The sequence below is a fragment of the Callospermophilus lateralis genome, chromosome 2 (genome assembly GCF_048772815.1).
Source record: "Callospermophilus lateralis isolate mCalLat2 chromosome 2, mCalLat2.hap1, whole genome shotgun sequence".
Taxonomy (NCBI): Eukaryota; Metazoa; Chordata; class Mammalia; order Rodentia; family Sciuridae; genus Callospermophilus; species Callospermophilus lateralis.
In genome coordinates, this window is record NC_135306.1 from 115,919,175 (window position 1) to 115,946,767 (window position 27,593).

General features: G+C 36.8%; 2 protein-coding genes across 3 annotated transcripts in view; both read left to right on the plus strand.

Moving 5' to 3' along the window:
* The first annotated feature begins 48 nt into the window (after positions 1 to 48).
* On the plus strand, positions 49 to 4,793 carry Fdxacb1 (ferredoxin-fold anticodon binding domain containing 1). The gene is made up of 5 exons (XM_076846423.1): positions 49 to 247; positions 517 to 673; positions 1,892 to 2,095; positions 2,266 to 2,424; positions 3,240 to 4,793. Exons 1-5 carry the CDS (start codon positions 76 to 78, stop codon positions 4,414 to 4,416), a joined length of 1,869 nt encoding a protein of 622 aa, XP_076702538.1. The 5' UTR covers positions 49 to 75; the 3' UTR covers positions 4,417 to 4,793.
* Positions 4,794 to 6,384: 1,591 nt separating this feature from the next.
* Positions 6,385 to 27,593, plus strand: part of Alg9 (ALG9 alpha-1,2-mannosyltransferase) — an 84,781-nt gene continuing 63,572 nt past the window's right edge. The window contains exons 1-8 of one of the 2 annotated variants that reach the window (XM_076846421.1): positions 6,385 to 6,567; positions 7,436 to 7,574; positions 9,297 to 9,431; positions 14,284 to 14,354; positions 18,709 to 18,797; positions 21,376 to 21,511; positions 24,043 to 24,130; positions 24,290 to 24,395. In XM_076846421.1, the coding sequence (XP_076702536.1) occupies positions 6,437 to 6,567; positions 7,436 to 7,574; positions 9,297 to 9,431; positions 14,284 to 14,354; positions 18,709 to 18,797; positions 21,376 to 21,511; positions 24,043 to 24,130; positions 24,290 to 24,395 (895 nt within the window). In that variant the 5' untranslated portion in view covers positions 6,385 to 6,436. Of the gene's footprint in view, positions 6,568 to 6,884; positions 7,161 to 7,435; positions 7,575 to 9,296; positions 9,432 to 14,283; positions 14,355 to 18,708; positions 18,798 to 21,375; positions 21,512 to 24,042; positions 24,131 to 24,289; positions 24,396 to 27,593 lie in introns of those variants that run through there. The other variant, XM_076846422.1, reaches the window with a different exon arrangement.

Genomic DNA, 27,593 nt, shown 5'->3' on the forward strand with positions numbered 1-27,593 from the left:
GCGGACAGAAATCTGTGAAGGAAGTGACGTCAAACGAGCGCCACAGAGAATGCGTGAGGTGAAGCAGTGAAGGCCATGGGCCCTCGGCGCCTCCTGTTGGTTGGGGAGGGGAATTTCTCCTTCGCCGCCGCTCTAAGCGAGACCCTGGATTCTAGCGTTTGTCTCACTGCCACCTGCCTTCAGCACCCGGCGGAGTTGGCACGGGATCCGGTGGCCCAGGAGAATCTACAGCGCTTGCGCGAGCGAGGTAGCGAAACCTGCCCTCCCGCGAAGCCCCGCCCCCGCGAAGCCCTGCCCATCCGCCTGCGCCTCTTAGTGGAAGGGGTGGGGATGTGGGGATTGCTGTGGAGCTTCCTAACCATTTCGCAGGAATCCTTGTGTGTTGCTAGGCCAACACTGGTTTGCATGGCAGCCTGGAGGGTTTGGGAGTTGTTTTCTTTTTCTTTTTTTCCCCTGTTGCCTGATCTTAAGACATTTTCCTATCGGTATTCTGCCCCTCTAAACTTCCTTTGCCAGGTACCGAGATACGTTTCAGTGTAGACTGCACCCAATTGGCAAATGCTTTTGAACCACAGGATAGAGAGTTTGATCGAATTTATTTTAACTTTCCGCACTGTGGACGCAAAGCTGGAGTAGCTAAGAACAGGAAGCTACTTGCCAAGTTTTTCCAGAGGTGAGGAGAGCCATCACAAGTAAAATGTTTACAATGTACATAACATAGTGCACTCAAATACTATAAGTTTAGAATATAAAGCTCCGAAGGACTCCAAAGCTTACTTGGAAAGGCATACATACAACCCTGAATGCTAAATAAAAGTAGAAATAGCATGCTTTTGGTAATAAAGGGGATATTATTATTTTATATTTATTTTTTTAAAAAATATTTATTTATTTATGTATTTATATGTGGTGCTGAGGATCGAACCCAGTGCCTCATACAAAGCAAGGCAAGCACTCTACCACTGAGCTACAGCCCCGGCTCCTTATATTTATTTTTTAAATATTTTTTTTAGTTGTAGATGGACACAATATCTTTATTTATTTTTATGTGGTGCTGAGGATCGAACTCAGTGCCTCACGCTTGTGAGGCTTGTGCTCTACCACTGACCTACAATTTCAGCCCAAGGGATTATTTTTAATGCAAAATATTGACAGCCAGTCTAGTTGGATGCTGAGCGTGGGTTTAGGAGCTGAACTGCCTGGATTCAAATCTGGCCCACCACTTAACAGTTGACGATTATAGGCAAATACTTATTCCATTAGATATTTTCTCTTCTATAAACTGAGGATACTAATGGTAACTGCCTCATAAAATTATTGAGTTTAAAATCATACTAGAATCTATAGTTTGTTTTTTTTTTCCCCTTTGGGTATTGGCGATTGAACCCAGGGACACTTTACTATTGAGCTACATGCTCAGTACTTTTTATTTTAAATTTTGAGTCAGGGTCTTGCCAAATTGCTTAGGGCCTCCTAAGTTGCTGAGGCTGGCCTTGAACTTGGAATCCTCCTGCCTCAGCCGCCTAAATTACTGGGATCACAGGTTGTGTCCCTGTGCCCAGCAAAGTATTATAGAATTTTGATAGGCAGAAGGCAGTGAAAAAAATTTATAAATGGGAAGAAACAGCCCAAGCAGTGAATCATGTATAGGAACTTTGCAAATATTGAACTTTCTGTGACATATTAATGAACAACACAAATGCATAGCAGATGATGAATGTTGTTAAAGGGCATTTGACTATATTGTTCTTGTATGTTTGAGGTTTAGCAGACCTTGCAAGTATGATTGGGTTTTAATTATTTCAAGGCTAAGCTGTGTGTATATTACTGCCCTTATGGTAATTTCTACTTGTTTCTGATAAATTTCTGTTTTTTTTCCCCCCTATACAAGCTGTGTAGATGTTCTTGCAGAGGAAGGAGAAGTGCATGTGGCATTGTGTAGAGGACAAGGTGGAACTTCTGCTGATAAGCCCCAGAGAGAATGGCACAACAGTTGGCAAGTGGTTGCCATGGCTGCTCTTGGGGGCCTCATTTTAAGTGATGTGCTTCCCTTCAGGTGTGAGGCTGTGCCAGGATACAAATGCACTGGATATAGGTAAGTAATAATGTAAGCCTAGGCCTTTTCCTTGTTCATCTCTCTCACTAATGACAAGAAATACTATAGAGATTTTCCCCTGCCAATTTCCCAATCCAGTCTCTAGAAATATTAGAAATACTTGCTTTCTTTAATAATGATAGATTTCATATTAATGTCTTTTCTGCCAGGAGTCAAGATAAGTCCTTTCACATAGAAGGTGCTTTGAATCATATCTTTACCCGGAGCCTACCTTTTGAAGGTTCTCAGCCCAGAGTCTTCAGTATAAAACTGGGAGACCAGTGGTTTTCCTTTTCAGAACCAAAAGCACTTGCAGGAAAGTTGAACAGGTAACTTATTATTTTGCTGGAAATCACTTCCATTTCTAATTATATCCTAATTATCTTGGTGGCAATCATATTTTGAATAGATGGTATATAAACTGTTAATGAGGTTGTGCTGTGAATGCTTGTCACTAGGGCATATTGTAGGGGTGGTGACTGCCAGAATTCTAGAATACATGTTATCTCTCCTGTGCTAGCAGTGTAGTTCAGTGGTCAAAGCTCTTACCTATCATTTGTGAGACTCTGGGTTTGATATCCAGAACTGGAAACAAACAAACAAAAAAACCCCAAAATCCTCTGTGATAGTTCTCTTTATGGTAGACCATTTCTTTGTTTCCTTTCAGGGTAAACTTAAGAATAATTCTTTTCTTTTTTCTGGGGCACTTAACTACTGAGCCACATCCCCAGCATCCCCAGCCTTTTTTTTTTTTTTAGTATTTTTTTTTTAATTGTAGTTTGACATATTACCTTTATTATTTATTTATTTATTTATATGTAGTGCTGAGGATTGAACCCAGGGCCTCACATGTGCTAGGCAAGTGCTCTACCGCTGTGCCATAACCCCAGTCCCCCTTTTTTATATTTTATTTAGAGACAAGTTTTCACTGAATTGCTTAGGGCCTTGCTAAGTTGCTGAGGCTGACTTTGAACTTGTGATCCTCTTGCCTCAGCCTCCCAAATCGTTGGGATTACAGGTGTGCATCACTGTGCCCGTCAAAGATAATTCTTTTCTGCATAACCATTTGTGCTTTCAATTCTAGCTATATTATAATTATTATTTTAAGTGAGAAAAGTTATTTTTTGTGTGTGTCTTTAAATAGGGATTTCCTGGAAGCATCTTCTTGTCATCCTATCAAAATCATAAATGAGAAACTCATTGTTGAATTGGGCAAAATTTTCCCTCTTAAAAGGCTGAAGTGTTCCTTCCCTTTGCTGCCACTGGAAGGTACCAGTGTTCTCCCTTCCTGGAACTGTGACAGTCTGTCTTCCTTTTGGATCAATCTCCATGAATATAACTCAGATTCTGAGTTCCTGCATGGTGAAATAACAAAAGAAATGGAGGACTTTCTTATGTCATTTTCACAACTTAGCATTTACAAGAGTCCTAGAAGAGATGGCAAAGAAGTTCATGAAGGAATCTCTGGACAGGCCAAAGTCTGGCTTAGATCTTCTCTTCTAGTTCATGTTCAGGCCATTATCCAAGCACCAGACTTCCTCCCAGGTTCTTTGTATATCCTCAGTGGACCTGTTTTTCGGAAGTGTCACATTTTGCCTTTCACGATGCCGGCGTTTCATGAGACTTTATTAATCCTTGGGTTTAATCAAAGTCTGAAGGATGGCTGTCTTCTGTCACTGCTGAATCACCTGACAGGAATTCTAGATAGCCTCCTGACCCAGACATTGCCAGAGGGATCAATGCTGAGCAGTTCAGTGGAATTTGTCCCTCAACTGAATGCAAACAATTATGTGATTCACGTGAAGTCTCATAATTTTGGTCCAGATTGTGCCAAGGATCTGATAATTGGGTCTGTCACCTCATCTGCTGCAAACCTAACACATAAAGACCAGTATTTTGTGTTTATGTCTATAAACTTGGACTTATTAGCCATGCTTACTTGGGGTATCACTGATTGGAGAATGTTGTGGACCTTTGATAACCGTTTCATGAAAAAGTTTGTTCCTGGAGAAATAGAACCCTTTAAGAGTTATTCCCTGTATCCTCCATGTTATGTACATGATATTAGTTTTTGGTTAAAAGAGGAGAAAGGATTTGATGAACTAGAGTTTCACACTATGGCTCGAGCAGTGTCCCAGGACACTATTATATCCATACAATTCCTTGGTCGTTTTCATCATCCAAAGACTGAGCAGGTCAGTCTCTGCTATAGATTGACCTACCAGACCTGTGATAAAGCCCTCACCCAGCAGCAGGTAGCATCAATGCAGTCCCAATTTAGGAAGGAGATTCAACAACAGCTACATGTTATACCTCGATAGTTTAGTAAATTCATTTTTATAGTATGATCCTTTGTTGGTGTGGTTAAAAAACAACAACTTGGACAAGGGATGTAGCTCAGAGGTAGAGTGTTTTCTTGGCATGCCCAAGGCATTGGGTTTATTCCCCAATACTGTAAGGGGGGAAAAAAAGAAAAGAAAAAGAACAACTTATAACTAGTTGTCTTTTCTGGACTGTGTTTTATACTGTAATATCATGTTCTTTGTGACTCTATCATTGTTGGTTGACCTTAAAGATAATCTGTGACTCATCATTTAAATTTTTACACTGTAATATGATCAGTGACCCTTGGAATTGTGTGTTATTTTTGTCTGGAGTAATGAATAAGACAACAAATAAAACAGTATTTTGTATTTCAGATGCTCTATTGCTGAAGAGGCAGTAGAATTTGGATGTCTTATTAAATATATTTTCCACATTGTCAGCTTTCTTCCCTTAACTCGATTTATCATCTCACTAAATCAATTTATGAGAGTGTTTTTGGGAGTTAGATCAACATCTCTTAGGTTGGTAAGTTGTAACTTATTTTTTAAATAATATATTTTTTAAAACATATTCTTTTAGTTATACATGGGCAATATCTTTATTTTGTTTATTCATTTTTATGTGGTACTGAGGATCAAACCCAGTGCCTCACACATGAGAGGGAAGTACTCTGCCACTGAGCCACAACCCCAGCCCTGTAATTGGCATTATTATCATTGTATCATTGTATGCTTTTTAAGGCTATTTCTCATAGCTTCTCTTATTGTATTTCTTTTGTGGTTGACCATTATGAAAGTCATGGAGCTAGTAAGTATCAGATTATGGTTAACTTATGGGTTGGACTCTAATGACATGTTCTTTCTGTTATTTTCTGATACTACTTTCAACAGGAAACAGATGTATTAGGTATATCCAAGTTGGATATTTGACCTTGTTAACTCAGGACTGCATGTGGGAATTGAACAATATGATCAATTTCTATTTTTTAATACTGAGAAGTTTCATTATGAATCATGATCTTCTGGGGCCCTATCAAGTTCAACACTTCCTATGTGAACTATTTAACTTACTGTTACAAACCTCCACAGGGCAGGACAGAGATGCTGAGATTGGAGAATGGACAGTGTTAGGATTAGATGAATGATCACTGAGAGTTGCAGATATGTTATCAGCAATATGCCTTTGTAAAAATGCTGTTAAGTCAAGCACTTTGCCTTGATCTGGTGGAAAGGACATAGGTTTGTAGTCAGTTCAGTCAACAGTTGGAATATAACTCCACCATTTGCTAGCTGTGGAACATTTAATTTCCTTCTCAATAAAGCAAGGTTTCCTTCTTTATTGAGAAGAAATAATTTCCTTCTCAATAAAGCAAGATTGTGAGAAATTAAAAAAGGATAAAATAGCACTACAGCATCATAGTAGTCATTTTACCTAATGACAATGACTTGTGTTTGGTTAAATTTGCTCCACAGAATTTCGTAAGTCTTTTACTTCTCAGTTCATATTCTGACATTACTGTTTTGTGTCTCTAAAAGCAGTCATTTATTAGCTACTACTCTGTTACTATCACCAAAATATAGAGAGGACAAGGTGTTAAAGTGAGCTGTTAGGGACCTTTCCTGTGATAGACAGTTGTGCTGTGATCTTTAACTGAATTCTCTGCACAACTCACTTTCCAGGGTCGTTTAATCACTTTGTATTTGTGCTTTCATTTAATTAGGGTAACTGAAGGACAGATTTTTGTATGTAGAAAGAATGCTGAAATTTGAAGAGGAATGATAAAGTGGGGAGGACTGCCAGGGTTGGAAGGAGGAAGGGATAGCCATCATGGGGAAAGATCCTATTTCCTTTCTAAGGAATTTGCCCCAATTGGCCAGTAACACTATAATTTAGTCTTTTCTGCGCATGTCAAGGTCTTTTGTCCCTCGGCGGACACCGTTTCCCAGCCAAGCTATGTGTGTGCTCTCGCCGACTTCGTAGCGTGTTGAATTCTACCTTTTTTCCTCTTCTCTTGCCATGGCTAGCCGAGGGGGTCGGCAGCGCCTGAAGGGCGGTGGCGGCAGCGGCGGGGAAACGGCATCAGCCGCGGACAAGTTGCGGGAACTGCTGGGCAGCCGAGATCCGGGAAGCTCAGAGCACCGGGCGGAGTACGTGTGCGGGCGCGGCGGGGGCGTGGCCGGCCGCCGGCGCTATCGGGCTACTCTGGAGGATTTCACCCGCGCGGCCTCCCTCGGCGAGGCCCCGGCCCCTCCAGCCTGGTGCTTCCACTCTTTCGGGCGGGTTGGCTTCCGAGTTCGGTTTTTGCCATGCCTTAGGTCTCTACAACTCGGGATCCTTGTCTAGTTTAGAAACCTTGAGAATGCGGGTCTGTGACGCTCTGGCCCAGGCCCAGAGTGGGCAGGCTTCGTAGTCTTGAGTTGGCAGAGCTGTGGGAGATGTTAGCAGGATCAAAGAGTATACTTTTTAAGGCTGTTTCTCACAGCTTCTCTTATTCTCCCCGAAGGCCCCCTTTACTCTTCTGCGTGGGCCCCCCAGCCTCCAGCACCCGCAGCCACCTCTCCCCAAGCCAGGAGACTGCAGGCTAGGAACTGTCAACACGTGGAATTCGAAGAGGTCATGGACCTTGCACATATTAGGCCTCTATTCATTTGAACACATGGGAAAATGAATAGAGCCATGGAAAGTAATGACCTTGTTAAGGAAAGAAAGAAAAGGAGAATGACAGCATTGAGGCCTTAAAGTGAGTGAGTAGTTGGTTTGAGATGAAGTGTTGAAGTTGCAACAAAATAAAGTGTATGAATGAACTTATGCCTTAAAAACAAAGTTGAAGGAGTGATTAAAGCCTTAATTCCTTACACATTCTACTCAGAACAACAAACGGTTCACCTTCTTAGGTGAATGACTTAAGTGCTTTGATCTCCCTTCCTTTCTTGTCCTAATTTTAGTCCTTTTGGTTAGTAGGTCCTTCCTGACATATGCTTTTTATTGTTTGTTTTGTTCTTTGCTTCTGAGCAGGTTATCTGGAAACAAAGCAGGACAGGTCTGGGCACCTGAAGGATCTACTGCTTTCAAGTGTCTGCTCTCAGCAAGGTTATGTGCTGCTCTCCTGAGCAACATCTCTGACTGCGATGAAACATTCAACTACTGGGAACCAGTAGGTGATTCCTTTAGTTTTTGGGTTTTGTTCCTGATTTTGCTGCTGGGTTCTTATTACAATCAAGATACAAGTGTGACAACTGGAACATAGCTTTTCACTCTTGTAGCCTAAAAACTTGACTTATCTACTGTTGAAGATGGAGGAAATTTCAGTGTTTTACTCAGAAGTGTGATTTGTAATTACCTTTTAAATGTTTTCTTGGGCTGGGGTTGGGACTCAGCCGTAGAGCACTTGTCTCATGCAGGACTCTGGGTTTGATTATCAGCACCACATAAAAAATAAATGAGTTAAATAAAGGTATTGTGTCCAACTACAGCTATAAAATAAATATTAAAAAAATAATAAATGTTTTCTTAAAATAATACTTGGACATTGTTTTTATAGTTAACAATTACTACAAAACTTGGAGGAAAAACAGCTCCTTATTCTACTTCTTATGTCCAAGTTCCACTTCCTATAGGCAGTCACTTTCTTTCAATCTTTTTAGTTATTTCTTCTGATGTACCAAAATAAACTGTTACTAAATAATATGCTTACAATGCTGTTTCTTTTTTCCCCCTTTTTCACAAATATTTTATTGGTTCATTATAATTATATATAATAGAGATTTCCGTACTTTCACTTAACATAATTTGGTCAATTTTACTTCCTAGTTCCTCCCCTTTACCTCCCCTCCTCACATCCTGTCCCCTTCCTCTATTCTGTTGGTCTCCCTTATATTTTCACAAGATCCTTTTTATCCCCTTGTTCTCTCTAGCTTCCATGACAAAAATGGATTTGACTTATTTTGCCTAACACGATGCTCTCCAGTTCCATTCATTTTCCTGCAAATGATTGAATTTTATTTTTTTCTGGCTGCATAAAAATCCATTTTTATAGCTACCACATTTTCTTTGTCCATAGATCCATTGAATAATGCTGTTTTTTGATTTATATATTTATGCATTACCTGTGGCTTCTTTTTATAGAAAATTCACAAGTAAAATTTTCTGATCATATTTTGCATCAAAAAAATGGAGAAAGGATGGTTAGTGTAGATAGTAAGGAAAGTGTAGGATTTAGAATTTGGGCTGGGCTGAAGTTCAGTGGCACAGCACTTGTCTAGCACTTGTGAGGCTCTGGGTTCGGTCCTTAGCACTGCATAAAAATAAAAGGCATTCTGTCCATCTACAACTACCAAAAAAAAAAAAAAAAGATTTAGAACTTGTCTATGTTGCCTAAAGACTATTAAAAAAAAATAAGAGTAAAATTTAAACTTTCGGTGTTGACCAAGCAGCAATTGTAGAATTTATATCATAATATTTTATTTTTATTTTTAATTTTTTTTTTTTTTTTTGGTACCAGGGATTGAACCCAGAGGTTCTTTACCACTGAGCCACATCCTCAACCCTTTTTCTAATTTTAATTTTTATTTTGAGATAGGGTCTCGTAAGTTGCTCAGGGCCTCGATAAGTTGCTAAGGCTGGCTTTGAACTTGGAATCCTCCTCCCTCAGCCTCCCAAGTTGCTGGGATTATGGGCATGCGCCACCATGCCTGGCTCTTAATATTTTAAATATTGGGTCATTTTGATTCTGATTCACTGGTTTCAGATATTGAGAATTTTGCATTTTTGGTGTACCTTTGTCTCTTTAATATTTTTACTCAGAAACTTTATGTATATCCTCTTAAAAGAGATTTTTGGTCAATATAATCCTGAATCTATCTGTTTGTACTTGTAGACACACTACCTCATCTACGGAAAGGGGTTTCAAACTTGGGAATATTCCCCAGTGTATGCCATTCGCTCCTATGCTTACCTGTTGCTTCATGCCTGGCCAGCTGCATTTCATGCAAGAATTCTACAAACTAATAAGGTAAGGACAGGCCGACTTGAAAGCAATCACAGCTGATTAAGAGATAAGTCTCTGCAACAGTTTGAAGAAGAGACAAAGCTGATTGATAGTTAAGAGGGGACCTTTTTTCCTTTCCTTTCTTCTTTCCAGACAGGATTTTGTTACGTTGCCTAGGCTGGTCTTAAACATCTGGGCTTGCATGATTTTCCCACTTCAGCCTCTGTAGCTAGAACTACAGGTGGGCATTGCCACACCCAGCCAAGAGGAGGCTTCTTTTGGAAAAAAAAATATTTATAATACCTCATTCAACAAATATTAATGGAATAGCTTTTATTTACTAAGACATTGTGACATGGCTATAACAATGACCAAGTAAGTTCTTGCTTCATGGAACTTATAGTTCAGTGGGAAAGATGAACACTGAACAAGTCATTCTAAGTGGCAGTAGGTTTTACAGGGGAAGACAATACATCCAAGGTGCATACAAGGTGCAGTAGGATAGCATTAGGAAGTACTGATTTAAGCAGAGTGCTGAAGAATAATTGATTTAACTGGGACCTTACCTGATTAGTTTTCAGGAATTTGATTATGATGTCTTGATGTGGAGTTTTTTGAGTTTGCTCAGATTGTTGTATCTTTAAGTTTATGCCTTTTGCCAAATTTGGGGACTTCTTGAGTACTTTTTTAGTCCTGTTCAGTTTCTCCTCTCCTTTTGGAATTTCAATGACAAGAATTTTTTGTTATTAGTCCTACAGGTCCCTGAAGTTCTGATCTTTATTTTTCCCCTAATCTGTTTTCTCTGTTATCCACATTGAATATTTCTGTTCTTCTGTCTTCCAGTTCACTGATTGTTTCCTGTGTCTCTTCTATGCCAGTATTGAGGCTAGAGAGACAAGCCTTGATTGGAGTGTTTTCTATATCTTTAGACTATTCTTGAGTGCATTTTTAATATTTTATCCAGAGTTTTTTTATTTACTTAGCAAGAGGAATAGGGAAAAGGCTCATCTTCCTTAAAGCAGAAGTCTCTAATTAGAGAACTGAAGAAGTTGGCTTGATGAGACTAAAGAAGTTGGGAAGAGCCTTGTAGACCAAGACCTTTAGCCTGGAAAGAAGCAACATGGTCTTCTTGAATAAATAGGATTGAGTCTTGGAAGAGATAGAGAGGGGTTGAGTGGATTAGATGAGACTGAGGAGGTAGGAAGAGGCCAGATTATATAAGGATCTATCAAGGATTTGACTATTTTTTTCCCTCCACATTTATAGAGCATTAAAAGGTTCAATACCTGGTACCGAAAAAAATTAAAAAGAAAAAAAATGGTCAGAAAGGTAGCACTGGTGAAAAGTGACAGAATGACAGAACACTGTCCCTCCCTCCCTCCTCTACCTAGTATCTCATTTCTGTTTTTCAGTTTGTCAGAGGAGAGAAAATATAGGATGAAAGACTTAGTAGAGAACTAAAAATATGCAGTGTTTGGCATTTTTTATTTCCATTTGTATATCCACTTTAAATTGACATGTTTGACATAGTTTTTCTCTTATATCAATTATTTTCTTTTTTTTTAATAGATGGACACAATACCTTTATTTTTATGTGGTGCTGAGGATTGAACCCAATCAATGCCTCACACTTGCTAGACAAGTGTTCTACCACTGAGCTACAACTCCAGTCCTCAATTACACTCTTATATCATTGATGTGAACAGCAATTTCCTTCTTCCTATTAGTTCTGTCAATGGAACCAAAAGAGAACCATCTGCCAAAGGGAACTGTAGTTCAGAGAGTCCCTGCCCCAATATAATAATGCTGAGGAGTAGAGAAAGATGGTTGTTGCTGGGAGAGTATGGTAATAATTCACACCTGTAGTGATGGCTACCTTTCCAATTTCTTGCTACTCCAAACGAGAACACCTTTGTATAATCTCCTTCTGGATCTGTGTATGAATTTCTCTGAAGTGTGCGCTCAGGAGGGAATGCCACACATGGATCCTTAGGCTTACTTACCTCTGAGTCCTGCCAGATTGCTATCCATATGGCTGCACAAAATTGAGGTTCTAGCTTCGTCATTTCACTTAAGTGTTTGATATTTTTTACTTTCTTGTGAAAGTGAGATGCTTCTCATTTTGATTCCATTACTCTGATACTGATGAGGTAGAATGTTTCTACATATATTTGTTAGTCTTCTTATTTCCTTTCCTGTGAATTACCTGTTCATGTCCTTTGCTTATTTTTCTATTGGGTTTTTGCTCTTTTTTTTTTTTTCCTGATTGGGTTTTAGATATTGGACATCTTTCTCTTGGAGTGTCATATGTCATTAACTTCATGGTCTTAGCAGAAATTCTTAACTTTGATATAGTTTTGAAATCAATCAATTTTTTTCTTAAGGTTGGTGGGTCAGGGAGATATTTATATGTATTCTCTTTATAATTTTACCTTTCACTTATAAAACTAATCATTTGAAGTTTAATTTTTATAAATTAGGAAAGATCCAGCTTTTTTTTTTTTTTTTTTTTTTGCTATGTGGTAAAGTGAATTTTCTAGCACCATCCACTAAATCTCTGAGACTGGACCCACTCCCAAGAGATAGCATTAATTCATTCATGAGGGTGGAGCCCCATGGCCTAATTAGTTTTCTTTGGTCCCTCTTAAAGTTCACTCTTTTTTTTTTCTTTCAGAATCTTAAAGTTCACTCTTAACATCACTGCACAGTGACCATGCTTCCAGCACATGAAGCACCACATGGTTTGGATAAACTGTTTCCAAACTATAAGAGTATATTTAGTTTCCACCATTCTTCTCTTTTATCTTATTTTTTTTTTTGTGTGTGTGTGTGTGTGTATGTGAGTGTGAGTGTGTGTGTGTGTGTGTGTTTGTACCAACTAGGTACTGTGTTGAATATTAGTAGAGGTGGAGCATTGTTGTCTTGCTTCTTAATACAATTCTCATATAAGTTCATGTTAATCTTTAACTTTCTAAATGTTTATTTGCACTCCCATTAGGAGTCCTTAAACAGACAATTGCCAAAAATTATCTATGTATATCTCTTTATATTTGTATATATAGATGTATGTGTGTGTGTGTGTGTGTGTGTATATACACATGTATATATTTAATTTGTTGTTGGTGTTGTTTTGTTTTTTGGTATCAGGGAATGAACCCAGTATCTTTTTTTTTTTTCTTTTTTTTTTTTAGAGAGAGAGAGAGAGAATTTTTTTTAAATATTTATATTTTTTTTAGTTTTCAGTGGATACAACATCTTTATTTTTTTAATTTTTATGTGGTGCTGAGGATCGAACCCAGCGCCCTGCGCCTGCCAAGTGAGCGTGCTACCGCTTGAGCCACATCACATTCCCAGTCTCCCACCCCCACCAGGGGCTCTTAACTATTGTGCTACATCCCAGCCCTTTTTATTTTCTATTTTGAGGCAGAGTCTCCCTAACTTGTTTTGGGCCTTGCTAAATCACTCAGGCTGAGGCTGGTCTTGAATTTTTGATCCTCCTACCTCAGGCTCCTGAGTCACTGGGATTACAGGCATGCACCACCACATCTGGCTATCTATATTCTTTTGTGTGTGTGTGTGTGTGTGTGTGTGTGTGTGTGTGTGTGTACTGGAGATTGAACTCAGGGGCACTCAACCACTGAGCCACATCCCCAGCCCTGTTTTGTATTTTATTTAGAGACAGGGCCTCACTGAGTTGCTTAGCACCTCGCTTTCACTGAGGCTGGCTTTGAAGTTGTGATCCTCCTGTTTCAGCCTCCTGCACTGCTGGGATTACAGACGGATGCCACTGTGTCTGGCCCCATCTGTATTCATTTTATTTTTCTTTTTAAACATTTATTTTTTAGTTGTAGATGGGCACACTACCTTCATTTTATTTTTATGTGGTGCTGAGGATCGAACCCAGTAGCTCACACATGCTAGGCGAGCACTCTACCTCTGAGCTACAAACCCAGCCCCCACATCTGTGTTCTTAATAGCATCTATAGTAGTATTCATTGTATAGTATATTTTATTGTATTAATGAACCTGGAATTACTTGGATCACTTTATTGGACTCATTTTGAGATTTTGTTTCAAATAATGAACATGGAAATTATTTCCAACTTATATGTATTTGTATTAATCATACTTTGTATTTAGTGCTTATGTTCTGAGGAATTCAGTGCTCTCACAACATATGTATTCTGTAGTATAAAAAGCTATTCAGTATAACTACTTTTTCTGTTATTTTTTGTTTTTAAAATTGATGTCCTTAATTCAAATTAGTAAAACCACATTACAGAAGTTTGGAAGATAGAAGGAAAAATACTAACTTAAATTCCATCAGGCTGCCACAGCTATGCTTATCATTTATTATAGTTCTTCACAGTCTTTTCATATACCTATAGTTTTCATAGCTGTAATTCTAATGTATAATAATATTGTATTGTACATTTTCACTTAGTCATTTGTGAGTAGTTATTACTTAATATATTTTGTCTGAAGTGCTTGTGGAGTGAATAAGCATTATATTGCGAGAAATTGTCTACTGTCATTTTAATTATGAATTTTAAAATCTATATAATATTTCATGAAATCAACATAGCATAATTTATTTAACTGTATCCTTGTAATTGGACATTTTTAAGTTTTTGAGACAGTTTTTACTAAATTAATTGCAATTGACATTTTCATGAATGGCTCCCCTTGCTGCTGGAAATAGGTATCTTGAGTCTAGGTTTATGAAAGTTTGTGTGGTTCTTTATACATATGGCTTTTCAAAAACTTGTATCAGTTGATAGAACAGTTTGTTGATGATGACAAATGACAGTGATTTCATCTTTGAGTTTTGTTTCCTATCTGTGACTTCTGTTTTATTTTTCTGGGTTTCTTTCAGATTCTTGTCTTTTACTTTTTGCGATGTCTTCTGGCTTTTGTGAGCTGTATTTGTGAACTTTACTTTTACAAGTGAGTATAAAAGCTTTGCTAAAAAAAGTTCTAGGAGAAATTTCATTATAGCATAGATCATTTCTCTGATAGTCCAGGCAATGATCAGAAATAGAATGTACTTTCCTTCTAGCTCTGAAGTGCAACTTCTTGTTTGCAGTTGAAGAGGAATATTTCTAATCATCATTTTTTTTTTCTGTGTGTGTGTATACACATGTATATATTTCATTATATATATACATCTTGGAGAAGTTCATATATCATATCTTTAATTTTTTTTATGGTACTGGGGATTGAATCCAAACCCTTGCATATGCTAGGCAAGTATTTTACCACTGAAACATATTCCCAGCCCTCATATTATCATTATTTATTTATTTTTTTAAATATTTATTTTTTTAGGTGTAAATGGACCCAACACAATGCCTTTATTTTTATGTGGTGCTGAGGAACGAACCCAGGTCCTGCCCGTGCTAGGTGAGCGCTCTGCCGCTGAGCCACAATCCCAGCCCCAGGCCCTCATATTATTAATTTTAATTCTGTTAATCCATTAGTAGGATTTAATAGAACTTTATTTTTGGTTCTAAGTTACAGAATCATGATTTATCTCTCTAGAGCATATCTGATAGAAACTATTCCCAATGCAGGGTTCTTTGCTCTTATTTGCACAAAATATATTGACTTTTATAAAGTAACTATCAGTTGATTGAATGTTAATGGTATTATTAAGCATTTAAATGTTCCAATAACAAGAATAGTTCCCATGCCGGGTGCGGTGGTGCATGCCTGTAATCCTAGTGGCTCAGGAGGCTGAGACAGGAGGATTGAGGGTTCAAAGTCAGCCTCAGCAATGGCGAGGCTCAGTGAAACCCTGTCTCTAAATAAAATACAAAATAGGGCTGGGGATGTGGCTCAGTGGTCAAGTGCCCCTGAGTTCAATCCCTGGTACCTAAATAAATAAATAAATAAATAAAAACAAGAATAATCAGTCATTTTTTTTACATGGCATATAACAAACATCTTATTTTAGTAATGCTTTGATGTATCAAAAGGTATTTGAATTTAATGATCATTATTAAAAATCTTCCTACAGCTAAATATGTCAGATTTAAAATAAACCCTTTTGTCTTGACTTTCAGTGGAATAGAGGAAAAAACAAAGCCAATGCTGATTTTGAGAACTGTAGCCATAAGTTGGTCTTCAGATGGTTTGGGGCATGAGTTCAAATTACCCAAGTAGTTCCCTAAACCCAAAGTTGAAGATTTGCTTTAAATTGTAGTTTCCCCAGGTATCTTATAAAAATTTCTGTTGATAACTGGACCTTTAACCCAGATGTCAAAGAATTACCAGATATAAGATCCTAATGAACAAGAAATTATAATAAATGTAAATCACAAAATAGGGCAATCACAAAGACAGGAGTAAGACATTATGAATTAGAGCCAGCAGAAATAATAATCCCAATGACTTTCTTCATAGAACTAGAAAAAGCAATCATGAAATTTTTTGGAAAAATTAGAGACCCAGAATAGCCAAAGCAGTGCTTAGCAAGAAGAGTGAAGCAGGAGACATCACAATACCAGAACTTAAACTGTACTACAGAGCAATAATAACACAAATGTCATGGTATTGGCACCAAAATAGACATGAAGACCAATGGTACAGAATAAAAGACAGAGGCAAACCCACATAAATATGGTTATCTCATACTAGAGAAAGGCGCCAAAAATATACATTGAAGAAAAGATAGCCTATTCAACAAATGGTGCTGGGAAAACTAGAAATTCATATGTAGCAAAATGAAATTAAACCTCTATCTCTCACCCTGCACAAAAATTAACTCAAAGTGGATCCAAGACTTAAGCACTAGAACAGAGACCCTATAACTTAATAGAAGAAAAAGTAGGCCTAAATCTTCATCATGTTGCCGTAGGACTTGACTTCCCTAACAAGACTCCTAAAGTGCAAGAAGTAAAATCAAGAATCAATAGATGGGATGGATTCAAACTGAAAAGCTTCTTCTCAGTAAAGGAAACAATCAAGAATGTGAAGAGATAAACTAGAGAATGAGAGAAAATCTTTACCACTCGCACCTAAGATAGAACACTAATCTCCAGGATATATAAAGAACTCAAAATACTTAACACCCAAAAAACAAATAACCCAATCAATAAATGGGCTAAGGAATTGAACAGATTCTTCACAGAAGAAGAAATACAGTCAATTAACAAACATTAAAAATGTTCATCATCTCTAACAATTAGAGAAATGCAAATCAAAACTACTGTAAGATTCCATATCACTCTAATTAGAACGGCAACACTAAAGAGTAAAATCAACGGTAAGTGTTCATGAGAATGTGGGGAAAAAGGTACACTCATGCATTGCTGATGGGACTGCAAATTGGTGCAAACACTTGGGAAAGCAGTATGGAGATTCCTCAGAAAACTTGGAATGGAACCACGATTTGACCCAGCTACCCCACTCCTTGGTTTATACCTAGAGGACTTAAAATCAGCATACTACAGTGATGCAGCCATATCAGTGTTTATAGCACCTCAATTCATAATAGCTAGACTATGGAACCAACCTAGGTGCCCTTCAACAGATGAATGGATAAAGAAAGTGTGGTATATATACACAATGGAATATTACTCAGCCACAAACAACAGTGAAATGATGACATTTGCTCCTAAATGGATTGACTTAGATCATGCTAAGTTAAATAAGGCAATCCCAAAAAGCCAAAGGCTGAATGTTTTCTCTGATAATTGGTGCTGATCCGTAATGGCGGGGGGAGTGGGTAGGCAGAATGAAGGAATTTTGGATTAGGCAGAGGGGAGTGAGAGGAGAGGAGAGGGTGTTGAGGTAGGAAGGAAGGTGAAATGAGAAGGACATTATTACCCTATATACATGTATGACTAACTGTGTGACTCTACACCGCATACAGCCAGAGGAATGAGAAGTTGTGCTTCATTTGTGTATAATGTGCCAAAATGCATTCTGCTGTCAGTATAATTAGAACAAATTAAAAAATAAATAGTAAAGAAATAACAACAGCTAAACTGTAAAACTTTACTTATTAGGAATCATTAAAATATGACTGTAAAATAAGTATATTTAGTATATATAAAGAAACAAAAAAGGGAACTGAAAAAATGAACAAGAGAAAAAAGACTACAAAAAGGACCAGGTAAATTTGAAAAAAGAACCAGAACTTGTAGAAATGACAATATAATTATATTCATATTATTAATTTAACATAATGTTGTATAATAAGCAATATTGATATAATATTCGTAATACTTATATATTATAGATATTTAAAACTCAGCAGGTAATTTTAACAGCATTTTTTGGATACTGCTAACGAGTAAACTAGTAAACCGGAAGACTGATTTGAGGGAATTATTAAGAATACAGTATTGATAGACCCAAAGAAGAAAAAGAAGAAGAAAATATAGGAATATGTAAGAGGCTAAAAAGTATGTAAGGTAGAGTTGAAAGATTTGATATAGATCTCATCCGAATTTAGGAAATGATACAGAAAAATGAGGAGAGGCAATATTCAGGAAATAGTAGCTGAGAATTTTCTAGAATTGGTGGGAAAAAGTGATAATCTCTAGATTTAGTAAATCTTATATATCCCAAACTATATTCATGAAAAGGAATCAGTGAAACTATGTAAAACCCCATGGAGAAAGAAAAAGATGTTAAAAGTTGACAGTGAACTACTGGAATATCTATAAAGGAATACTAGAAAAAATATTAGACAAAAAAGGTGTCTTCAAAGTGTTGAGAGAAAATGACTGTCATTCTAAAATTGTATATTCAGTCAAATCATCTCACAATCGAGCTAAATAAAGGAAGGCTTTTCAGAAGAGGAATGAAGAAAAAGAATCCAACCAACCAAAACCCAGAGAATTTACCATTAACAGATTCTCATTAAAGGAATTTCTAAGTGATGTACTTGTAAAGAAACGATTTCAGAAGGAAGCTCTGAGACAAAATAAGGAATCTAAGCAAGGAAAAGGCTGTCACATAAGTGTATCTGAACAAACAAAGCAATAATAATATCTAAAAATGTTTAATTTGTGGAGTTAAAAAAAAAAAAAAAAGAGACCTGGGGCAGTGGTTGTGGCTCAGTGGTAGAGTGCTTGCCTGGCACATAATTTTAGCATGTAAAGTATGTATTTCCTCTTGGATAGGGAACTTCACTCCTATGTCAGGAGTAAGATGCACATGAAAATGCTAGCAAACTTATCAAATCAGTTCTATTTGACTTTAAATTTTCAGTATTATCTCTGATAACATGTTCTTTGATTTAAAACGTCTGTGTCTAATATCTGTGATACTAATAGTCTTTGCCTTTTAGGGCTGTGTGCAAAAAGTTTGGGCTCCATGTGAGTCGAATGATGCTAGCCTTCTTGGTGCTCAGCACTGGCATGTTTTGTTCATCATCTGGTAAGTAAAAGTACAGGTGAGGGGATAGCAGTTTCTTCCATGATTTGCAATTACATTGCAAGGAAGAATTTGTCCAGACATAGGTTATATTTGTATAAAATGTCAGTAATTTGCAGAGCACTCTTATCTACGTTATCTTGATTAACCTTTACAACAATGCCATGCTATAAATAAGAGAAACATTTTCTCAATTTTGCAGGTGAAGGCACTGAAACTTAGCAAGGTGAAAAGAACTTACTAGATGTCAAAATTCATAACTGAAACTCACCAGGGTGCTTTTTATTACATTCTTGCATCAACCACCCACTTCCTTTCTTGGCCACGATGGGAAGGGAAATGATTTTTTTTTTTTTTAAGAAGTTCTTTGGGAATGCTGGGGCTGTGGCTCAGCAGTAGCACACTTATCTGGTATGTGTGAGGCATGAGGTTCCATTCTCAGCACCACATACAAATAAATAGAATAAAGGTCCATCAACAATTAAAAAGGGCTGGGGTTGTGGCTTAGCGGTAGAGCACTCGCCTCGTACATGCGAGATCCTGGGTTCGATTCTCAGCCCCACATAAAAATAAACAAGTGAAATAAAGGTATTGTGTCCATCTACAACTAAAAAATAAATATTAAAAAAATTTTTAAAAAAGTTATTCTTTGGGCCTAAAAATTCTTTTCTTGATTATTTTGTTTTCTGCCCATTATTTGAAGTGTGCAATCTTCTTTTTTTTATTTATTTTGATTTTGAAGTTAGCTTCTAGGAATTTAGAATAAAACCTTTCAAACTGTGCTGCCATTGAGCATCTGTGTTTTGTGTGCTGAACCAATACAGCCTGCTAAAAAGGTATACTGTCAATTACTAGTTCTCTAGAAAAATTAAGTTACTAGAAAATTAAGTTACTAGGTGTCATTGTCTCAATTTTAGTTTCTGCTTGTATAATCTAGAATCTAATGTGCATACTAAATATATACAAAATATAGTATACACAAAAAATAGTATCTGGCACAAAATTACATGTTTACTTTTCCACTGAATATATTGAAATTAATGTTGCTTTGTGGAAAGCTCAGGGTTCTACCCTGGAATAACTTTGAGATCCATTGTCATAAATTTGTTGATGCTTTATCCTGGAAGCTGGCAGAGACCATGGATACCTCTGTACTTTTGTCCTCTACCTCAGTAGGTGGAATTGATAGCATTGGATGACATCATATTATGTAGCATTTATTTTTGAACGTTGTACCTCATGTTTTTTTTAAGTTACCTTGCCACTCTAAAAATTAAGTTTTATGTGTAGGAGATTTCTGGGAATATCTTTAATTTTGTACAATCAGTTGAGGTACATATTAGTTAAAGGATGCTTTGATATAGAGCCTCTGAACCCTGTTCTGAGTTTCTTAAATCTCACTGCTTCTTTTCTGTAGTTCTTAAAATCAATTGATTTTTCTTCTCTAGTGCTTGCTGTACGATCAGATCTTTTGCAGCAGGAGGTTCAGATTTGAATTTTTTTCTCTAGTACTAGGTATGAGCCCAGGGCCTTGTACATGTGGTAGGCAAGTTCTCCACCAGTGACCTACATCTAAAATGCTGCCCCCACTCCTTTTTAATTTTGAGACAGGGTCTCTCAAAATTGATGAGGCTGCCCTTGAATTTGTTATCCTCTTGTCTCAGCCTCCCAAGTAGCTGTAATTACAGGCATGCACTCTTACACCTATTCAGATCTACATTTTTGTTCAGAGTTTTTAGAAATACTTTGATTGTTGTTGCAGAAGCCCTGAATATGCTCATTCCTCTGCTGTATACCACAACAAGGTTAAGGTACATATAAATAATTAGGAGACTATCCAAAGACCAGATTCTTTATGTCAGTGGATGCAGGATGCAAAGTGGTGCTGCTAAACTGGCATGGTAGAGCAAGCACGCCTATAACCCAATGACTTGGGAGGCTGAAACAGGAGGATTGAAAGTTCAGAGGCAGCCTCAGCAACTTAGCAAGGCCCTAAGCAACTTAGTGAAACCCTATCTCAAAAAAAAAAAAAAAAAAAGGCTGATGATGTGGCTCAGTTTTTAAGTGCCCCTGAGTTAAATCCTTGGTATGAAAAATAAAATAAGTGCTGCCATCCAATGTCTGGTCCTTGAGTCAGACTTCCTAGAATTCCTGTAAGGTACAGGTTAGGAACTAGGGCAGTCTCAGGAAACTATTAAAAGATAACTTTCTTCAGAAATAAATTGTCGGCTATGGCTATAAGACTTTTAAAGCATTTGTCTGCCTGGAAATATATCCTGGAGTAATTCCTGGGGAAACTGGAATTTATAAGTTTTAGATTTGAGGAACAGGCTAGGAGAAAAATGATGAGGTTAGTCTATAATTAGGGCCGTGTGCTGATACCTAAAAAGAGTGAGAAAATAAGAAAATCATTGAACATTCTTTTTAAAGGAGGGTCCCTTTACCGGCTATTTCTTGTATTGTATTGCCCAAAATATGTTGCTAGTTATTGACATTTTTCAGCGTAAGTTAATTTTTAATAATTGATACCTAATCTTAGACTCTTGTCCCCTTTCCTCCTTTCATTTCTTTACTCTTATAGCATTCCTTCCTAGTAGCTTCTGTATGTATACCACGTTGATAGCCATGACTGGATGGTATATGGACAAGACTGCCATTGCTGTACTGGGAGTAGCAGCTGGGGCTATCTTAGGCTGGCCATTCAGTGCGGCTCTTGGGTAAGATACTAACATAGTTCCTCTCATATATTCCTGGGCATATGGTAAATCTTAATGTTGAATTAACTCCATATTATCTAGGTATCACCTAAAGTTATAGGAATCGATTGTACCTATGAAGATTCTGGGAAGCAATAGCATGTTTTTATTTACTTTTTTTTTATATTTTAAGTTGTAGATGGGCATAATACTTTTATTTGTTTATATGTGGTGCTGAGGATTGAACCCATTGCCTCATATATACTAGGAAGCACGGAACCACTGAGCTACAACCCCAACCCAAAAGCATGTTTTTCTTAATGCTTATTATTATGATTAATTCTAATAAGAGTAATGGCTGTTAAGCATCTGCTGTATCTGAGGCACTGCTAAACCCTTTGTAAACTTTATTCCAGAACCTGACAACAGCTCTGCAGGAGATCATTAGTGCTTTATAATTGAAAAAATAGACTCCAAAAGTTTGAATAATTCATATTTAAGATTATGTTTGCTTTTGAATCAAGGCCTTTCTGATTGTTTAACTGATATTTTTCCCCCACACTGCCTCATACTATGCTATACATTTTCTTCTTCATTGAGGCTTGAAATCTGAATTTGCTTCAGTCCCTTTTTCCTTGTCCCAGTATTGTTTTTTGTTCTTGGCAGAAGATGGTTGGTTGGTACAGGGGATTGAAATTGGGGGCACTCGATCCCTGAGCCACATCCCCAGCCCTATTTTGTATTTTATTTAGAGACAGGATCTCACTGAGTTGCTTAGTGCCTTGTTTTTGCTGAGGCTGGGTTTGAACTCACGACCCTTCTGCCTCAGCTTCAAGAGCTGTTGGGATTACAGATGTGCACAACTGTGTTGAACTCCAGCTTTATTTTTTCCAATTTCAATTGTATCTCTCATTCCTTTCCTTTACTCTTTGTTCTCATATCTTTTATTCTAATTTGTGCTGCTTTAACTTATTGACTGTACTAATAATTAAAAAAATTTTAGTTTGATATTAAGGTTATTATAAAAGTAGTATTTCTTTACTTAAAAAAAAAAGTACCAGAAAGTGGGCGGTAGCTAGGCATTTGCCTAGCATGCAAAAGGCCCTGGATTCAATCTTCAGCACTAAAAAAAAAAAAAAAAAAGGTTGTATGATTTAAAAGGAAATCCTAATTCTTTTCTCTTCTAGCCAGTCCTCAGTGACAGTCACTGCTAATAATTTTTGTATGTCTTTCCAGAAATTATCCTTGTGTCTATAAATGCATTGGCATACACACACACACACATACACACACATACTTACCCACATTTTGAAATAAATAGAATTATTCTGTACATACAATACCTTTTATTTTTTTGGTACTGGGGAACCCAGGAGTACTTAACCACTGAGCTATATCTTCAGCCTTTTTTATTTTTATTTTTTGAAACGATGTCTTGCTATGTTATTTAGGGCCTTGTACACCATTGTGCCTGACTATTTATCTTTTCTTGAGCACAGATTTATGTCATTCTCTATCAGTTGCATAATGTTCTATTGTACAACTGACTATACTATAATTTATTTAACCATACCTTATTGGTAGTTTTTGCTACTGAACATAATGTGATTTCAGTGAACATTTTGTGTGTGTGTGTGTGTGTGGTACTGGGAATTGAATCCAGGGCCTTGCACATGCTAAGCAGGTACTCTACCACTGAGCAACATGCCCAACCCTTCAATGAAATTTGTACATACATCTTTGTATACTTGGTGGAATTTCATTATGGCATAAATTTTTAAACAGGAAATTACTAAGAGGATGGGTCATTTAAAATTTTCTTCATTTCCTTTTAAAAGTCTGGTTTCCCTACCTCCAATATGATCTATTCTTCGTATCATCCTAAAATTATAGTATCTTTAAGATTGTATCTTAGGCTCTTTTCTGTAAGTTCTGCTATCTATAGGTTCTGAAGGAATGTAAAGGAAGAAGAGTTAATGGTGTTGGAAGAGGATATATCAGAATTGAAGTCAGAGTTTGTGATATTATATATATATTTTATAATATATTATATATATTATAAAAGCCTACTAAATGTTATAAGAGAAAGATCAGTATTTATTTGCTGGGATCGGTGAAGGATAATAGGATCCAGTTGCTTATAATTAATATCTTTTTTTTATATATTATATTTTTTTAGTTGTTGATGGACTTTTTTTAATGTGGTGCTGAGAATTGAACCTAGTGTCTCACATATGCTAGGCATGTGCTCTACCATTGAGCCACAACCCCAGACTCTATAATTAATATCTTTTAAATGTCCATTATACAGAAATATGTATAAAATGGAGTTTGTTTAGCAACTCAGTATTTAGATTTGTATATGTATGGGACACATTGATCTCTAGGTCCCTATGAAAAGATATTTTTCAGAAGATATACTCTCACATACTGGTTTTCTTCCCTCTTTGTCACTGATAGAGACATTTTATTCTCAACTTGGCATAGATACGTGTGAATATGGCCTGTTAAGTATTTTACATAACTTCCCATTTTGTTTCTCTGTTGAATAGTTTACCCATTGCCTTTGATTTGCTGGTCATGAAACACAGGTGGAAAAGTTTCTTTCATTGGTCACTGGTGGCCCTAATTCTCTTTCTGGTGAGTTTTCTTTTGTTCTCATATCATAATGAAAATAACTTCTGATGTGGAAAAGGAAACATTAGGAGGTGATTTTGTTTTTCATTCTCAGCATTTTGAGAATATTCCTAGAGTAAAACTCCATAATTCCCGTACTTTCTGTTTTCTGTTCTGTTTTAGGTGCCTGTGGTGGTCATTGACAGCTACTATTATGGGAAATTGGTCATTGCACCACTCAACATTGTTTTGTATAATGTCTTCACTTCTCATGGACCTGATCTCTATGGTAAGGCTTTATGAAATTTGGGGAAGAGTAGAAAATAACTTCACTTACCTAAACTTCAAAATTTTAATTCAGTTATCTCATTTCATTAAATATAGCATTTCTTTGCTGGTGATCTTTTCCCACTTTAAAGAGAATGATATTTGACTGGTTATGGTGACACATGCCTATAATCCCCACCACTCGGAAGGATAATGCAGGAGGATCAGAAGTTCAAGGCCAGCCTGGGAAACTTAGCAATACCTTCTCTCAAAATAAAAAATGAAAGAAAGGGTTCAATTCCCAGTACTGCAAAACAAACAAACAAACAAACAAATAAAAAACCATTTGAATGTAGCACAGTGATGTCATGTAGCCACTTAAATACTTCTCCTTGAAAAATGTGATATTCAGATATTAGTCCTCTGTCTTGTTATGTTACTCCCAATTTCCAGAGATAGAGTTTTGAGAACTATTGAACGTCCATGGCTTTTGATGCTACTTTTTTTGTTGTTGTTGTTTCTGATGTTGAGGATTGAATCCAGGCCCTTGTTAGGCAGGCTCTCTACCAATGAGTTCAACCTCTACTCTGTCTTTTTCCCCTTTATCAGAAAATTAATGTGATAACAAAAAGAAAATAATAACATCATCCCATCATTTCCATGTGGCTATTGTTGACACTTGGAAGTATATACCTCTAGACATTTTCTCACACACAGATACTTTATATTACTTTTTTAAAAAAATTTGCATCACTTCAATACCAGATATTAGGAGAGAACATTTGGAAAATCTGAAAACAAAGTGTAACAAATGGGAATGGGGTCATCAAGAGATGATAGGTAATTTGGTCATTTAGGGTTAAGAGAAAAAAATTGAATGCCTTTAAACTGGACTGCTTCCTCCAGTGTACTCCCATCTTCACTCCTCCTTTCCTGCCTTTCTCACCAGTTGTTGAGCCAAGGTTTTGTTTTGACCCCTAAAGGCATATGAGTTATAGCTACATAGGTTTGAGCTGGAGATTTTTCTGATCAGATCGGCCACGGAGGGAGACATTTTATGAGAGAAGCAGATTTTTCATTAGAATAAATATAATTTCTTCTACTTTAATCTTTTAATCTATAGAGTGTTCATAGCCTATGCTATGAAGCTGGTCAATATTGTCACCTTGTTTGCCTCTTATAAATTGAAGTCTTGTTGCTAGCCATGTCCCTCATTTGCCTGAGCCACGGTATAAGTAGATCCAGTAGATTGCACGAGAAGCTTCAAGTGAGATTTACTTGAGCTCTGGTATTTTGGAGATATTTTCATTTTAGATAGCAAGTAATAGGTCACAATAAGGAGTGCTTTGTTTGGTGAACTGTATTCACAAATCACATAAAGAAAAATTGCTAAGTGAAAGAATTTTCAAAGGCTCCTTTATGGTTCCAAGGTCCTCAAGGATCTGAGAAAGGCCTCTAATTCTAAACTCTTGCCTCTAGATGTCTCCCTTCAACTAGGGAAAGTTTGCATGTTTTTAATTGTTCCTTGTTTTAGTTTATAAGATTTTATTTGAATCTATAAGACAGTAGAAGATTTAAAACCCAGATGGCATTGATAAAAATTGTTTACATGTACCCTATTGGAACTAGATCCATTCTGTATAGGTGAGATAATTTCTACTTATTTTGAAAAATTGGCTTCTCCAGTATTATGAATGGGTTATTATATAATAATATTCTGATTGCTTATTTATAAAACCTTTGTTAGAGTACATTAAGGTGACATTTTTTTATAGCCCTCTAGATTGATAAAGCTTATAAATCTAGAAATAATAATGTTGGTAGGGAAGTAAGGAAGAAAGAATACATTCTGATTTTACGTTTATACTTCTAGTTTAACTATGGGTTGGTCAGGGTGCTGTGGTAAGTTTGGGGATCCAATAGAGTAGTGTCCTGTTCTTCTTTGGACATTAGCATTTGTTATTCATTTCAGCTAAGGTTTTACTAGGAAAGAGTCCTTGGGGCTTCTGTTCTGCTTTGGTGTACCTAGGATGGCTTTGGTTCAAGTTTTCCTGTTTTGGATATAGATAACTGATCACTGTTCTAGTGGTGGCAAAAGCTTTTTGTTGGGATAGTAGAAATAGTCAGACCAGCCATGAATAGGACTGATACAATGCTGTAGTAGCTAGCCTTAAGGGAATTATTCCTCAGTAGTAGAATTTTTGAGCTTTTACCTCATCTTTGAATTGACAGATTGTTTTGGTCTGATTTTCATTCTTTAAAGAGTGTAGGCTGGGTTCAGTGGCATGTGCCTATAATGCCAGCTATTGAGGAGGCTGAGGCAGGCAGATCATAAGTTCAAGGCCAGCCTGGGCAACTTAGGGATTTTCTTCTCTCTCTTTCTTTCTTTCTTTCTTCTTCTTCTTGTTTTTTAAATGTCCCCTCTCTGGCTTGGGATTTCTTGATATCGAACAGGAATAAAATAGATATAAAATACTTAAAAATACTTTATAATTGTCAATCCGTTCAGAAAATATCAAAGACTTATTTTTATTTATTTATTTATTTATTTATTTTATTTTTTTTATTGGTTATTCAAAACATTACAAAGATTGCAGAATCATATCGGTTACACATCCACATTTTTACATAATGCCATAATAGTAACTGTTGTATTCTGCTACCTTTCCTATCCTCTACTATCCCCCCTCCCCTCCCCTCCCATCTTCTCTCTCTACCCCATCTACTGTAATTTCAAAGACTTATTTTATAGGTGCATTGAGGATGTAAAATTATCAAACAGTGAGATGGTATATCTTCAGTGTTGGAAGTTCTATTTCATTTACGTATGTGTTTGGCACATTTTGTATTATTTTGACTATTTTATAAGGGTTTCCTGCTCCAAGTGCCTCATTAGCTATTGTAGGCACACACTTTATCTGAAAATGGAAATGCATTATGCTTATAGTGTTTTACAAATTTTTTAGTACTGCTTCTGATACATAGGAACATAAAAAGCCTACATATACTTTTTGTATGAATAGACTTCAGTTGAAGAAACAGTGAATAAATTGCCTTTCAATAGACTGTCTCATAAGGCTACAGGCATACAGTAATTATAGTACAGTGTATTATGTGTTACAGAGGGATGAAGAGAGTCAGGGAATCATAAGAGCAAATTCCTCTGATGGTATCAGGAAAGATGTAGTGATTGAGCTGATCCTGGAAGGAAGAGTAGGAG

Bases quoted from the DNA above. Each gene is read 5' to 3' on its own strand.
- Fdxacb1 (XM_076846423.1), top strand. From the start codon at position 76: ATGGGCCCTCGGCGCCTCCTGTTGGTTGGGGAGGGGAATTTCTCCTTC. The intron at 248-516 runs GTAGCGAAACCT...TTCCTTTGCCAG, and splicing joins ACAGCGCTTGCGCGAGCGAG to GTACCGAGATACGTTTCAGT. The intron at 2,096-2,265 runs GTAAGTAATAAT...CTTTTCTGCCAG, and splicing joins TACAAATGCACTGGATATAG to GAGTCAAGATAAGTCCTTTC.